This window comes from Salminus brasiliensis, chromosome 4 (genome assembly GCF_030463535.1).
Source record: "Salminus brasiliensis chromosome 4, fSalBra1.hap2, whole genome shotgun sequence".
Lineage (NCBI taxonomy): Eukaryota > Metazoa > Chordata > Actinopteri > Characiformes > Bryconidae > Salminus > Salminus brasiliensis.
In genome coordinates, this window is record NC_132881.1 from 36,296,162 (window position 1) to 36,313,347 (window position 17,186).

A 17,186-nucleotide genomic window follows, 5' to 3' on the forward strand; every position below is an offset into this window, starting at 1 on the left:
TCCTGGTATTTTGTGCTCCTGGGTGGCGTTTTGCAGTCAGGGAGTGTAATTTACTTTTACTCTACTGTCAATGAGCTCCCCCTAATTTTACAAATGCACTTGTTGACAAGGGGCAGACACTTAAGACAAATAACTATTCTGGTACTATATAAGGCCACTTTGCTTACAAATATACCAAATTAGAGCATTTGCTTTATGCACAGGTCCAAGGATACAGTAAACCAGCCCCTGTGGGCTACGCTTAGCCATTAAACCCCTACCCTACACGCTGATGCACATATAGTACCCTCCATAATGTTTGGGGCTGAGACCCTTGTCTCCTATAGGCTTCAGAATTTATTGTGAATTTATTGTGCTGCAACATCATCAATATAAGGTAAGGGCACCAAAACTGTGGCAGCAATACTTGCTCAAGCCATGACACTTCCACCACCATGTTTCACAGATGAGGTGGTATGCGTTGGATTGTGAGCAGTTCCTTTTTTGTCTCTACACTTTGCTCTTGACATCACTCTGATACAGGTCAATCTTTCTCTTTTCTGCCCACAAGACCTTTCTTCCAGAATGCTGCTGGCTCTTTTAAGTACTTTTTGAAAACTGTAATCTGGCCATTCTGTTTTAGGGGCTTGTATCTTGCAGTGTGTCCTCTGTGTTTCTGTTCATTAAGTCTTCTTTGAATGATGATCTCTGACATATACACACTCACATGCTAAAGGCTGTTTCTAATCTGTTAAAGAGACAATTGAGGATTTTTAACATAGTGTTGACTGTTCTCCCATCAGCAGTGGATGTTTTTTCTTAGCCTACCAGTCCCTGGTATAAATGTTAATGAGCTCACCAGTGCATTATTGTATTAATGATATTCCACACAGTTGATTTTGGTAATTCCAAAGTTTGACTGATATCTCTAATGGTTTTCTTCTTGTTCTCAGTCTAATAATAGCTTCTTTGACATTCATTGGAACAGCACTAGTCGTCATGTTGAACAATGGCAACTAAAGACCCCAAAGATGTTGGGAAGCTTTGAAAGAAGGGAGCCTGGTTATCTTCTGCCTGCATTAATGAAGCAATGCAAAACATCTAAGTAATGTCCCAAACATGTGGTGCCCAGAAATGAGGGAGACTGTGTAGAAAAGTGTTGTAATTTCAGCATGGAATGTGTACTGCACCGCACTGCATGTGTATTTGCATTAAAACATCTGCCTGTAACAGTCATTTGTGAATAGTCCTGAGTGAATAGCAGCGGGGGGGGGGGGGGTACAGTAAGGCAATGGCATTTAGAAGTATGGCATTTAGCAGATGCTCTTATCCAGCGCAACTTACAGAAGTGCTTTGCTGTTCACTCCCTAGCTAGCGCAAATAGGCTAGAGTCCAAAGACACTTCTGAGCTTAGAAGCTTAGATGCAGCACATACACTATACTATGCTTAAATGTCAGAGATATTGAAGTAAGACATTTAAGTGCAGGCACAATCTTTTAATAACTGCAAAAATAAATGAAATACTGCATAAATATAATAATATGAATATATGATTTCATTTAATAAATTAAATAAATGAAATTAAAGAAAGATCACATTTCAGATTTTTTAGACAAACTGTCATTATATAAATGCCAATATTTGACAGAAATATGCTAATTGTCGTATGATTAATGAGTTTTTTATCTGCTTACATCTTACTGTACTGTACACCACCCCCCCCCCCACACACACACACTTGGCGCAAACATGTCATATCACATACACTATATGGACAAAAATATTGGAACACCTGCAAAATGTTTTTTCTGAAATTAAGGTTTTTTAACTGGATATTTGAGTTTTTGGAGGCACTGCTGTGCGAATTTGATGGCATTCAGATGTTACAATCAATGGGTTAACTTAAAATAGATAAATGCATCAGAAGGAGTGTCCACAAACATTCAGATATATAGTGTATGCCTGAAAGCTAGTTTCCTTTGGAATCTATACAGACAATACAAACAGCCTATGTCTATTTTCTTTGTAATAATGGCACCATTTACTCAGATACTGCAGGTTTTCTAAAAGTCTCACTGTGTAATGAAATACTGCGGATGATCATAATTGGCTAAGTTTGTTTTTGGGATTCCTGCATTCATGAAATATGCTTCCAGCAACACACTGCTTCTGTCTGTGTCTATGCCTATTTGCATATCAAAATTAGGGTCTCCATATTTTAGTTTTCTAAAAAATGGATACAGGGGACAGGAGGGTGACAGTGCAGAATGACAAAAAGCAATTGCATTTTAGGCTATTTATACAGTTCAACTTGTTTTTAAAAGCCACATTTTGGCATGATCTAAATGTTTGCAATCTAAATGTTTTTTAATGAAAAAATATGAAATATTTTGCATCACTTGTGTGATATGATGAATAGTAAAGCTTTCTAAAGTCAAAGCGTACCAGCATCTGAGCTTTACATCTCTCATAGTTGCTGCATAAAGAGTATTTAGCAATCATTTGTAATAATAATTTCTTTCAGTAGTCAGGGACACTTCTATGCACTGCCAGAAGCTGCCAAGTCACCTGATTATTTGTTATGGCCTTCAAATATACAGCAGCCCTTAATGCACACTTTGGTAAAAGTGAAAATAATATACCTGTCAGATGTTTCCATTAGCTGTAAACAGGACTTTTACAACACAGACGTTCGTGTGCAGGGGTGTATACAGTGTGTGTGTATGCTTAAAGCAGCTGGATATGGATTGACAAACCACTTTGTATGGCCCATGCAGTCAATGCTGGGGTTGCCATAGCTTCACCTGTTAGATCTGTATCACACAGTACATCACATACACACCTGTGTATGATATGCTGGCTCTGCAGGTAGTCCAGCGCCAAGGTCATCTCACACAGGTAGACTTTAACCGCCTCCTCTGTGAACTGGACGTTTTGCTGTAAGTGGTAGCGCAGGTCTCCTCCCAGTAGCAGGTCTACTACCATGAACATGTCCTCCTCGTCCTGAAAGGAGTACCTGGGACACATGGGTCAGAGGTCAAAGAGCTCAGTCACACGTGACAGAAACAGGTAAGTGGCCAACGCAAGCCATGCCCCAAAACACCATGCACTGCAGACCACATGCAATCACACACTACATACAGTATAGCCTACACACAGTACATGCAGCAGTACGAGGAGTTCAGTATGAGGAGTTCACTGCAACTCTTTTGTGTGGTAGGAGTGTGAGCCAGGTGTGTGCTTGTTTGTGTGAGTTGGTGTTTCTCTGTGCTTCCTGTTGTTTTTTTGTTCATGCTGTCATCATCTCTAATATTTCTTTAATAAATTAGAGATGGAAATGAAAGTTGCTGTGATGATAAGAACTCTGATTAAAACCTTTTAATTAAAAGTGACGAAATGCTTATTTCACTTGTCAATCATGATTACCCAGATAGTAATCAAATCCTTCACTCCCACAACTTTCACACAGCACATCTCCCTTTCAGCTTCTTTACCGGAACAGGAATATGACAAGCTTTTTAAGCGTTTAATGCTTAATATGAGAAATAAATTTGAGCCTTTTAAAAATTGATATGTATTTATAATTGATAAATGATATATAAAACATGTTGATAATATTACTCAAATACTACAACATTATATAATATTATTTGATGTCATAATTATTGTAATATTATGATATTACATGCTTGAACTAAGTTTTTTAAGTGTAACTGTTACATTTCAATAAAGTTACTGAATTCTAGCATTGCTAAATAGACTGAATTTAGAAATCAATAAGCAAGAACTTCAACACTTTAAAAAGACATTTAAAGACTGAATTAAGATAAAGTTTCTATTCATGTTAAAGTAAAATTCCTTCATTCCTTTAATTACAAACAACTGGAAAAAAAGCCATGAATTCTTACTATCGAAATCCCCTATTCTAATATTCTGACATGGTAAAATACATTTTTCGGTGTTCTTTCATTGTTTTTATTTTAGCAAATCTAAATACATCCTTTGGTGGACCAACGCTAAAAACAAAATCCGATCAATTCACTATTTAGACTTGTTTTTCTGACTATTTCTATTCTTAGACACGCAATGACATCAGAACCCATAAAAAACAAAAAAATATACAACCAATATTAAACTCATGATTTTGACAGAGATTACATCACAACTACTTAAAACTAATAAATAAATAAGCAATAAATGAATAAATAAAACAAACAAATAAATATAAATACAGTACTAACTGCCAGAATCTTAAAAAAATACAGTGATACAACACTGTTTACATGTGTCACATGACTCCCTCCAGTCTGCAACATGGATGAGAACTCCAACACCAAGCCAACTGTGCAACCCGAGCAGCTTGTACCAAAGAAAAATGTTGTGTTCTTCATTCAACAAAATAATTGTTTATTTATCAAGGTAAAATATTAAATCAATTGTGATTGAATATTGATTTGATCATATCGCGCAACACTACTTATAAATTTATTACAACTGGCATCCTGCCTCAAGGCCTCATTTACAAATCAAGGTCTGAGACCTTGTCTAAAAAACCTATAACACTTATTGAGTTGGACCACACTGATGATTTTGATGGTTATGAAAGATTATTAAGAGTAGAGTAACTGCATATGTCAAATGCAGTAGATGATGCTCGGTTATCTACTGCTCCTGTTTCATACAGGAAATATCTCTATGTTCTCTATTTTCCACCTTCACTTCATTAAGACCGGAAACTAGCTCCTTGAGGCCTCTCATGACCTTCCTATCACTGGATATGTGCCATTTCCTTCACCCACAACATTGTTTGGCAGGACTAAATGGTGTTATGCATGTGTGTGTCCATATCTCTGTCTGACCATGTGGGTGTAGGGCTCTCCTACTGGGCAAATCCAGAGCTCATTTCCTGTTACGAAAGATGAGAGGTCTGAGAGTGTGGAGGCAATCAGCACATCTATAAAACACATCAGCTACACACAGCCAGCCACTGTCACAATACTGACCCCATCAAATACATCAGCTGCACACAGCCAGTCTCCATAATAATGCTGACCATGACAGCCCACACAACCCTTCTCCACACCCGAACTCTCTCATCAAAGCAGTGGCCACGGGAAAGAAAAGGGACAACAGTGAATGACAGCAGCCCTATTGTGGAGGGAAACTGATGGGGTGGAATTAAATGACATAAAAAGAATAATTTATCCTGGTGCTTTCAGAAGCTCTCGTACACCAAACTGATTTTTTCCTCGGAAAGTCACACCATTATTCCTCTTCTTAATATGCAGCTTGTCCCTCTGCAGTGGCAGCCTGTACTTATGGGAAAGTTATACACTTTCCCAAGATGTTGGACCACTTCTGCTCATTGCAAAAGTACTGGATGGAGCCCAATCACTACAGAGAATGCAGTTCCACAGGCCAGTGCTGGGGGAGGGTTTATACCCCTTTGCATTGGGCATGATGCCTTAGGCTCATGTGCGGATGCTCCAGAGCATGCCATTCTATTGACAGTGCTTTTCTATGGATATTATACTAGCTCTGCAGGCTCAACTGATTCTCTGTGTGAGCAAAGGGCGCACCATCAAGCAGCTGAATTCACTAATTAAAAGGGCTTTCTGGATATAGTGTATGAGTTGGAGTGGATACTCAACCTGCACCAAGTCCAAATTGGTGTTAGCAATCCTCTAGCCCTTCATCAGTGGCCAGTTTCTGTCACAGAGCTGCTCTTGGCTGGATATTTTGGGAAGTGGACCATTCTCAGCCTAGCAGTGACACTGACATGTGAAAACCCCAGTAACACTGCTTTCCCGAAAACCACATTCCCTTGTCACACACACACTACCATGTCAGTGCCACTGCTGTTTTGATAATTAAATATTACAAAATAATAAATAAATAAGATCTGGCTAACTGCATTACTGTGTTTGGAGACTAACGAGTGATAGCTGAGGGAAGTTGACCAATTGTGCTTGACAACAGATGGTCTACAGTAGGGGTAATCAGTTCCGGTCCTGGAGGCTGGGTCTTAGTTTTGGATTAAATGGAGTTTTTATTTCACACTCACACAGCATGAGCATTTAGAAAGTCCAGTATTTATGAAGGTGAACAAGAAAAAATATAAATAAAAACACACTAGTCTAGTTTCGCATAAAATTACCAATGACATTTCAACAATAAAGAGTTTGGGACCAACATATCTGCGCTTTATTGTGAAAAAGGTGCTGTGGCATAAAATGACATCTATTATGTTTCCTGTAGCATTTTGTGTGGCCCTGCCATGTAAAGGGCCTAAGCCTTGCCCTCAGATACCACATACTGACTAGTTTTAGATGTAAAGGGCCTCATGAACATGACTTATGATTAACGCCATAGTAGTGGCCGGCTAACGCAGCAATAACAATAAAAACACTGTAGTAGCGATGCAAGGCGAGGCTGGCAGACAGCAGCCTAGCGAGGATAAAGCTACGATACTAATGCTAACACTGCAATAGTGATGCTGGGCGAGGGCGGTCGCTGGTGCAGTGGATACTAAACTATGGTAGTGATGCTGGGTGAGGCCGCTGACTGGCATGATAACACCACAGTAGCGATGTCGGATAAGGTTGCCAGCTGGCGCACTAATACTGCGGTAGCAATGCTGGACGAGGCCAGGGGCCAGTGTGCGAGGCTGGTGACTGATGTACTGCTAATGAGTCGACATGCTAGCACTACACACACAGATTAATGACACAGTATGTCTTTGCACCACTTCCCTTTACAATAATATGCCAAGCAAGGAGACCCAACCTCAGCTTACCTAAGATTACATCACCTCTCAGCAACACATATACTTGTTAGCTTTGGGGCAAATTGTAGTCTTCAAACTGTCAGTACAGCACAGATCTCTGCTTCAACACACCTGATTCAATTTATCCGTGCTCAGTTTTCTAAAAGCCACCTGAAAGCACCTGGATGCACAAAGATAATTCACTAATGGTAGAGCGAGCACCAGACAGAACACTATATTTCTACTAGTTAAGATGGTCCTACCACTAGGATGCTTCTAGACCCCATTAATTGCAAGGCTTCGCTAAGTATTAGAACAAGCAAATCTAAACTCTGGGACCTCCAGGAATGGAACTGATGACCCCTGGGCTACAGTCTATAACTACCCACCTACACAGTGGACCTATAATAGCCACAGGTGGACTTCATAAAGTGGCCAGTATGTAGAAGTACATGGTAGGTGTTTCTATTACAGTTGACTATGTGTGTAATTGCAGGATTTCGGTTCTTGAAGGCTGACGTCCAAGCTCTTGATCCTGTGTGATCTAATTAAAGGATGCTGGTCCCGTGTGACAGGCTGATCTCTCTCCTAAGATTCTGCTCATTAGCCAGTCACGTTTCAGCATGGATCAGCTTGGAGATGAGCCTGCATTACATAAAGCCCTTTCCTTGCTCTAGTTGCCATACTGCACATATCAAAGACATCTTAGGATTCACTGAAACAAAGCAAACAGTGAAAGACTGCAGGATCAGACTCAAATCCTGTACTGTAAAATTATGTCACATAAGATTCACCAATATGAGAAACATGTATCTCCAAAACTGCAACTTTACAGGAGAAGAAAAAACCTTAACTTTCAATGTAAAAGTACTTTATTCCAAGTAATTTTGGAGGATTTCTATTGGTCAATTCATCCAGAATTAATCACACAATGCACAAAGCAGCTACAAGGTTCAAAGGAAGAGGAAAACTACAAATGGACAAAAATGAAGATACATGTTTTTCATTGCACGGCCATTGCAGTGCCTGCAAAAAGTTATTTGACCACTTTTGATTCCATAATTGTAATTGAACCATAAGTGTGAAGAACCTTTTAGCACCTTGAACCCTAGTCTTATTTTGAGTGTTAGTTAAATATATTTTTCCATAACTACTAAAAATGACTTATAATGATTCAGTATCTACTACAAATAATTTGTGAACTTGGTTGGTGTAGCACACCAGATAACACCACTACCTGCCAGTGAGCTACCACATCATGTGGGAGACTGGGGTTTGATTCCAGGTCTGGGTGACTATGCTGCGCTACACCAATAAGAGTCCTTGGACAAGACTCCTAACACTACATTGGCCCACCTCTGTATTATGAGTAGCCCTGGAAGTCGCTCTGGATATGACCGTCAGCTTAGTGGCGTAAATGTTATATAAACATGTATTTCCATTTTTGTACACTTTCTCCAACGTTTGAACCCGGTAGCTGCTCTTTACACTGTGTAAATAAGTTTACTTAGACTAAACTCTTATTTTACATTGACTTCCATTCAAAGCTAATCAAATGTGTGCATTCTCCTGTAAAGTCACCATGTTTTTCTGCTACAAATAATGTAGCATATGTTATAAATGATCTGGTAAATACTACTAATGATTCAGTATCTACTGCAAATGATTTGGGAACTCATTCAGTATATACTAAGAGTGATTCAGTAACAGTTTTAAATAATTTAGTATATACTATAAATTATCCAGTGTCTACTATAAAAGATTCTGTAACTGCTACAAATAATTCAGTGTCTACTATAAATGATTTAGTAGCTGTTAGACATGGTTCAGCAATTTATAAATGTTTGAGTCTTCACTATAAAAGACTGTTTAAGTACCTGCTAAAACTGATTCAGTGTCTACTATAAATGATTCAGTAACCACTATAAATGATTTGGTATCTATTCTAAATGATTCAACAGCTAGAATTGATTCAGCATACACTTTGAATGATTCAGTAACTGCTAAAAATGTTTTGCTGCTATGAATGATTCAATAATTTATAAATGATTCAGTATCTACTATAAATAATTTAGTAAATGCTACAAATGATTCAGTATTTACTCCTAAAATTGATTCAGTTTTTCCTAATTGAAGTATGGGCCCACATAGAGATCAAGGTTCAAAATGTTAAAAGGTCTAAAGAGACTCCACTTGATGTAAAGGATGTAAAACGATTCTTTTAGAGGTTCTTCACACTCACACGTCTGTTTTACTGATATGGTTCTTTCTGGAACCAAAAGTGGTTCTTCTCTGGTAAGATCCATCTGAAGCATCTGTATTTTTATTTTTTGGAGTGTACTTTAATATACATTTCAGTTCATCTGCACTGTGTTGTATTATGCAACATGATCTGTGGGTAGATGTGCTGATTATGTGAAGGTAGAACCCTCAATTTGGGGAGGTTTTTCACAACGATTTTGTGTGTGTCTGTTTTTAGGCATCAATTACTGAACTGTTTCCTCTCTGCTCTTCGGCGGAGGTGCACGTTCTGGCTGTCAAACCACCCACGTTAGGGAAGCCAGCTAAGTCCTAATGAACAGCTATGCTCCAGAACTAAGAAACAACAACACAAGAACTTTCCAAATCTGGCAAAGCGAGCGTGATACAAAACGGGAACGAATTTCTGATTCTACTGGAAGCATACACACATCACAGGCCATCTATAAGTTTCCCTCAAAGCTCAGATACAGCAGATTGCTTATGTGCTATATGTTTGTGCTTTAAATCTGAAATGAATGTACTTGTGTTCGTTTGCTCTGTTGTTCACCCCTGTATCCCAACTGTGTGACAGCCGCTTTAGTAAACGACTTGGAAGTTATTCCACTCTGTATACATTTGACGCATAAATGAGTCATTATCCTTAAAGCTCAATTCTGCTGATATGCAGCACATTTCCTCTGGGCTGCGGCTACGACTGCTAAACCACTCTAGCTCTTTTGCCTTTCCTCTACAGCTGAATGCTGTTCTCAAATCTGGGTGACATTTAAGCAGCTTTCAGTGTCACTTACACACATTTTTCCTGCTCAGCCAATACACACAACTCCCAAATCACAGAAATACACACACAGGTCTTGCGGCAGGAGGCCACGGCCAGATATTTAGAATCATCTGAGTAAGAGGCTGAAAAGCCAAAAGCACAGCCTTATAAATCACAAGAGATGCAGACCAGAGAAGCACTGACAAGTTTCACTGACTTTCAACTAAAATAAAAAAATTACCTAAATATGACATCATGACTGTCCCAAACACACCAAGACACTTCTTCTTCCTATTACTCTAAACCCGAGGTCCACTCTTGCGCCACTGTTTAAAGGGCTGGCATAACTGGCATTACATAACTGGAATTCTACAATGTCAGTAGAAGTAACAATGTAAATGTACATTCAAATGCATGTGGTCCTTATAATCCAACAGTGTACCTTACAAAACACTATATTCTAAATAGGACAGTAGAATAAAAGGCCAGACAGAGCATATGGAGTCAAAAACAAAAACCGCAATAGAAGACAGAATTATTGTGTTCTCTAACTACAGGTACTGATATGTACCCCTGAAGGTATCACCACAAGCGTGTACAAGCTCCAGACCGTGGATGTATGTTAAATGTTAGTTAATACATTTAAGAAGAAGAAGATGAAGTTATCAAAAGAGGAACATTGTACTGTAATCCAAGTAATTCCTTCATTAATTGATCACTACTTCTCAAATACAAGGTAATCAAAATATTCATTTCACTACTCATTCTCAATTTTGAAATATAGATAAGAAAAGATAATCCTTTATTAGTCCCACAGTGGGGAAATTCTCAGTGTCACAGCAGAAAGGGATAGCAAGACACTCAGTTACAAAAACGTAGATAAATAATTTACACTATATACATATAAATATAAAAAAACACTATATACACAGTATAAATAAGAATTTAAAAAGCAATAACAATATTATTTACAAGGTATTGCAAATGACAATGTGAAAATGATTTTTACATTGAGGGACCTCTGTTCCCTGAACATGTGTGTGTAGTTAAGTGTGTGTGTATGTGGTCCGCTATATCTATCTATCTATCTATATATATATATATATATATTATTATATATATATTATCTATTATAAATATATTATTATATAGATCTTCCAGCAGTTCTAGTTCTAGTAGTGTCAATACTGCACAATAATGCATGTAGTGTAAAGTATTATTCCGTCACATACACACACAACCTAGCAATGATGCCTGATGTTTTTAAGATGTTCTGACCCAGTTGTTTTGATGTTTGCTTGCTTACTGCTTACTTGCTTCCTTATGTATCCCACATCTTGACAGATGGCACTGTATCAATCTTTTTCACTAGATATTTTTTAGTGACCAAGAGTTAGCAAATGAAGAACAAACAGCAACAGGACTAATAAATGTTAAGCTCCAAACTGTTAATCGCAAGAGTTCTTTTTAATACCGCTTGGCATCATATTAACACAGTTAAAGTAACTGTAACACTATCAACAGTGTGAAGTTTAATCTCTCTGCAGCATATCTGCTCCGCTGTGGTGTTAAAGTGAGCTATTTAGGTGTTGATTTACCACTGCTGATTTTAAGCCGTTGCTAGATTTGGGACAGAGGTAGGGCTGGGTTTGTTTCAGGTCTGTTCCTGCATTCCTGAGGGTGCTAGGAATGCAGTACCTTCACGAAAGTCAGCGCACAACATCCTGAGGTGTGTTCCAAGGACAAGAGAACCCATCAGAGACCCACCTTGCCCCTCAAAACAACTCAAACTGAGTATCTTAATCTCTCTTTTCCTTTCTCTCATACTGTCTAACCTTCTGAAGTTTAGAGATAAGTGGGCTAAACAGGGACAGTGCGAGTCTTAGTGGATGCTGGACTGACCCTAAAAGGTCATGTTCTAGGCCAGGGCTTTAGGGACAGTAGGGAGGACTTGAGGATGAGGTCACAAAGGCCCTTCTCCAGCCAGAGGGTCAATGAGTGAGAGAGAGAAAGAGAAGGATAAAGAGAGAGTGGGAAGAGAGAGGGAGAGAGAGAGAGAAAGGAGGAGGAGGATGAGGAGGAAGAAGAAGGTTACCAGGCTGGAAAGAGTTTGAAAGGCAGGCTGAAATAATCAGGCTATGATGACAAATGAGCCAAGGGAAGCAGAGGAAGTGAGGGAGAAAGAGGGAAAGTGGGAGAGAGAGAAAGAGAGACAGAGAGACAGAGAGAGAGTATGTGAGAGGCAGAGAGAGAGAGAGAGAGAGAGAGAGAGAGAGAGAAAGAGAGGGCACTGAATTTGCTTGAAAATTTTCGCAGTGCCCTAGATAACAGTCCAGAGAAAGCTTGGCAGTGACCATGCAAGCAACTCGATCAGAAGGCATACACACACACACACACACACACACACACACATACACACACACACACACACACACACACACACACACACACACACACAAACACACACACACACACACACACACACACACACACACAATCATGTCTTTGGTTATTCCCATCACAATACAGTACTTTCGCTCTGCCACTCCTCTTTCTGTCCCCAAGCCAGTCCCTTTCTCCTTCCCTCTATCCCTTCCTTCCTCCCTCCCTCCCTCCCTCCACTGGCCTTATTTCACAAGGTGCACTTCCAAAGCAGTGTCCTGGATGAACTTCAAAACTATCTGCTGCAAAGTTAGCGAGTCCTGCAGAATTGAGAGCAGCGTTCTCTGCGGAGCGACCCAGCTCCGCCTGGCTGACCGGCTCAGGTGTACACAGGCGTCAGCACAAACTGGAGCTGCTCTGAAGTCTTCAGGTTCGCTGCCCTTGTGATCGGCGAGGGAAGTAATCAGCTCTGTTTGCACTGAGCCTTGCTATCATCCTCTATCCAGCCATGTCCACTGTCCGGCCTTATCAATATCCCTTTTAGCATTGTGCCTGACATACTTGGACTGAGCGAGAATATGTTTGTGTGCATGTGTGTGTATGTGTGTGTGTGGGTGGGTGGGTGCAAGTGTCTGAGAGGACACACATGCTGAGACTTTCGGTGCGAATGCCTCTGATGACTCACCCTGAGAGAACGTTAAACCCTCTTAAAGGAGAATCTCACAGCGTGACACAGACTCTCTCTCTCACACACACACACACATTATCGACAGGTGCAGCAATCATGCATTTGTTTTGGCTGATCAGATATCAGATATTCTTTGCTGGCAAATTAGCCACTGGTAATTTTTGTGGACAATTTATTTTTGGCCATTTTTAAAGCAACAGGCAGCAAAGATAATTCCACTGCTTATCAGCTCTTCATGGCCAGCTCCTAGCTTGTGGGCTAACTGAACACTGATATGAAACCCAGGCAGGTGTGTAGGTCTAACACACTGCATGCAAATGTAGTATGTATGTACTCGGCTGGTTCACACCATCTCAAGGTATTGTAACATTACAGGACTGTATACAAATATGAGGTTATATTATATTACATGTTATATAGTGTGACAGAGACGCTATTCCCACTATTACAGTCAGTGGAGCATTAAAATGATTTTGAAGCTCTTACTTTTTTATTTATTTAATTGCTACTATTGCTATTTATTAGTGATGCCTTAAAGCAGTAGGGGAATTTGGGTTAGTCATAGACTTAATCACTTGCCTGCCCAAAATAACTGCTCACACTTTTTTCCCATATCAAAATCTTAGGAAAAACATTTTCATAATTAAAACATATTAAAAAGCATTTTGGACATAAATGTAGGGACTGAAAAGTGTAACAACTTGTTTTAAGCACAGATGTAGCCGAGCACACCATATAAACACAGTTCAATTACAGTAAATTTGCTGTGCCTTTCCTGACATCTCTACTGTAATAAATCCACTGTAGGGTTTTGATAGGCCTATTTACATTTGAAGTCTGTAATTATCTGAAACATGCACATACTGTAGGCAGTACTTAAAGATGTGTTTCCTATGTTTATAATGCCTTTTATCTTAACTTTTATATTTAATGTCAGTGGGACGCAACTGGCATCTTAATGGTGGAATCAGTCCTCTAGCTGGCCATCAATGTCAATAGACGTTGTTATGCATTCAAGTAGGATGTGATTTGGCCAAAATCCAAAGTCAGAACAACAGCAAATTGCAGTGTTAATGTGATGCAGAATCGTGACGACAGCTAACAGTTGCAGCCAAAATGTAACCAAATGTCTTCCAAACGTCTCATGCCAACATTATATTGACATATAATATAAACAAGAGTGATGGTGACCAGAAACTTACATCTGCTGAACTTCATAATGTTAATGTCCAAGACAACGTGAATTTCTAACATTGTTAGATGCTGAGATGTTGTTGGTTTAAGTCATGGTTAGGGCTTCACGATATTGGAAAATACAGATATTGTTGTTCTGCTATATGTATATATTGTGATACTAAAAAAAAATCACCAGATTCCTCCAGAAGTCAATGACCCAGTAAGTTGTGATAATAATAATGGCATCTGTGTATCGACAATTTGAGTAAAATAAATTATATTGGGCAAATATAACTGCCTCTGGTGGATTTGTCAGGTAAAATGAGAACAGTGCAAATTGTCCTTTCGCCAATTCAATATCTGTACGTTGGGTTTTGACGCCAACCTGATTTTTATTTTCAACTAAAATTCAACATCTGTACAGCTATGGGTTTTGACATCAACCTGATGTGTATTTTCAACTGTAATTCAACATCTGTTCAATGTTGGGTTTTGACACCAACTTGATGTTTATTTTCAACTGTAATTCAACATCTGTTCAATGTTGGGTTTTGACACCAACTTGATGTTTATTTTCAACTAAATTTCAACATCTGTACAGCCTCAGGTTTTGCCATCAACCTGATTTTTATTTTCAACTAAAATTCAACATCTGTTCAATGTTGGGTTTCGACACCAACCTGAATTTTATTTTCAACTAAATTTCAACATCTGTCAGACGTTGGGTTTTGACACCAACCTGATTTTTATTTTCAACTAAAATTCAACATCTGTCAGACGTTGGGTTTTGACGCCAACCTGACTTTTATTTTCAACTAAAATTCAACATCTGTACAGCTTTGGGCTTGATGCCAACCTGATTTTTACTTTCAACTAAAACTCAATTCTGATCACACCTGAGGTTCACTGTAATGCCTCAAGCATTTATCACATGGATATGTTCTGTATGTCTAAATGTCTGATAAATCCTGTAAGACGCCAGTGATCCTCCTCTCTCCCTGTGCAATATTTGTAGATTGGAGTCCGGCAAAGCTATTGATTACATCTGCAGCCTGTGATCCAGGCCCGCTCTATCAGTCTGCTATGACTTACATCCTCATCTGGCACTGAATTCATTTTTGCTGAAGGGAACAGAATGCCTACTCTGCAGGTTTCAGCTTCAGCCATTAGCTTCACGTCACCATAAACCATTCCATGTCCCTGCAGAGATGCCTAACTGATGCTGTGCATTTAAGTAGTGTCTGCTCGGCAATGTGGACATCAAAGCTGTTAAATGCCATGTACACCTAATTCAATACCTGCGTCTGATGAATAGGTTTATTATGCTCAATGGTGGGTCCTATGTTTTCATCTTAACGAGCTGTTTTAGAACAAACGGTGGCTCCCTGTCACGTCTCCGAGCTCTGTGAATGGATGCAGTAATTATAGCTTTCGGCATACTTGACATTTTCAGAGCTTTACGGCATGCCGTTTCCTGCGGAGGAAGACAGAGACAGCCGACTCTGCCTGGCTGGAGCATAATGAAGCTCCTCCAAGGTAAAAGCATGGAACCTCTTCAAAGCAGTGCTTCAGGACAGCCGAGGGAAGAAATCAAGCTATCAAAAGCTTTGAGGAAAGAGCAAATCCCCCTCATGCTAAACAGCCCAAATCAGCAGACGTGCTGTTTAGCTGAAACACGCTGAGTACCCACACACTGTTACTAAACATGCCCTGGCAGTGGGAACTTCTACATAAAGAAATAGGGTTCCTAGAGGGTTCTCTGGTTCAGATGTATGGTTCTGATGGAAACATTTAATTTGTATAGAAAGCTTTCATTACCTAAAGTTACATTAAATCTTTTTACTGATTCTTCTAAGACAGCACTCCAAAAACATTATTTGTGGCAACTTTATTGTTAAGAACTAAACTAAAGTACTGCTGCACACTTTCCAACTGCTTTGCAACCCAACACTTCACCCACCTACACAAGAGTGGGTGTATTAACCATTAACTTTTAGGTATTAACTGAGAAGCTGCAGTAACAATAAAAGCTTGTTATAATATTCCAATTATTTGTTGTGTGTATCCAAAGTTGGGATGAAATAGAAGTAGTGAGAATACGAATTCAGCATCCAAAAATAAAATCCTTATTCAGCCTGTATTATATTTTGAAAAGAGGTGTTCAGAATACTTTTATAATATTTAAATAAAACTGACTTTAACATGAATCAACAAATGGCATTTTAAAAGCAATACCATCACTGTCACAGCAAGAGTAGACTGATAAATCACTGTATTGAATGGTTGTTTATCTCAGTGTTACTCAACTCTACTAAAGCATGAGTAGACTGATAAATCACTGCGCTGATCAGTTATTTATCTCAGTGTTACTGAACTCTACTACAGCATGAGTACACTGATAAATCACTGTGCTGATCAGTTATTTATCTCAGTGTTACTGAGCTTTACTAAAGCATGAGTACACTGATAAATCACTGTGCTGATCAGTTATTTATCTCAGTGTTACTGAACTCTACTACAGCATGAGTACACTGATAAATCACTGTGTTGAATGGTTATTTATCTCAGTGTTACTGAACTCTACTGATGAGTAGACTGATAAATAACTGTGCTGATCAGTTATTTATCTCAATGTTACTGAGCTCTACTAAAGCATGAGTAGACTGATAAATCACTGTGCTGATCAGTTATTTATCTCAGTGTTACTGAGCTCTACTAAAGCATGAGTAGACTGATAAATCACTGTGCTGATCAGTTATTTATCTCAGTTACTGAACTCTACTAAAGCATGAGTAGACTGATAAATCACTGTGCTGATCAGTTATTTATCTCAGTGTTACTGAGCTCTACTAAAGCCTGAGTAGACTGATAAATCACTATGCTGATCAGTTATTTATCTCAGTGTTACTGAGCTTTACTAAAGCATGAGTAGACTGATAAATCACTGTGCTGATCAGTTATTTATCTCAGTTACTGAACTCTACTAAAGCATGAGTAGACTGACAAATCACTGTGCTGATCAGTTATTTATCTCAGTTACTGAACTCTACTAAGGCCTGAATAGACTGATAAATCACTGTGCTGATCAGTTATTTAATCTCAGTGTTCCTGGGCTTTACTAAAGCATGAGTAGACTGATAAATCACTGTGCTAATCAGTCAGTAATGAACTCACT

General features: G+C 39.0%; 1 protein-coding gene across 1 annotated transcript in view; it reads right to left on the bottom strand.

Annotated features, from left to right (window-relative positions):
• LOC140554848 (serine/threonine-protein kinase 32C-like) overlaps window positions 1–17,186 on the bottom strand; it is a 109,007-nt gene that overhangs the window by 23,612 nt on the left and 68,209 nt on the right. The window contains exon 4 of the mRNA XM_072678259.1: window positions 2,823–2,996. Within this exon, the coding sequence (XP_072534360.1) occupies window positions 2,823–2,996 (174 nt within the window). The remainder of the gene's footprint in view (window positions 1–2,822; window positions 2,997–17,186) is intronic.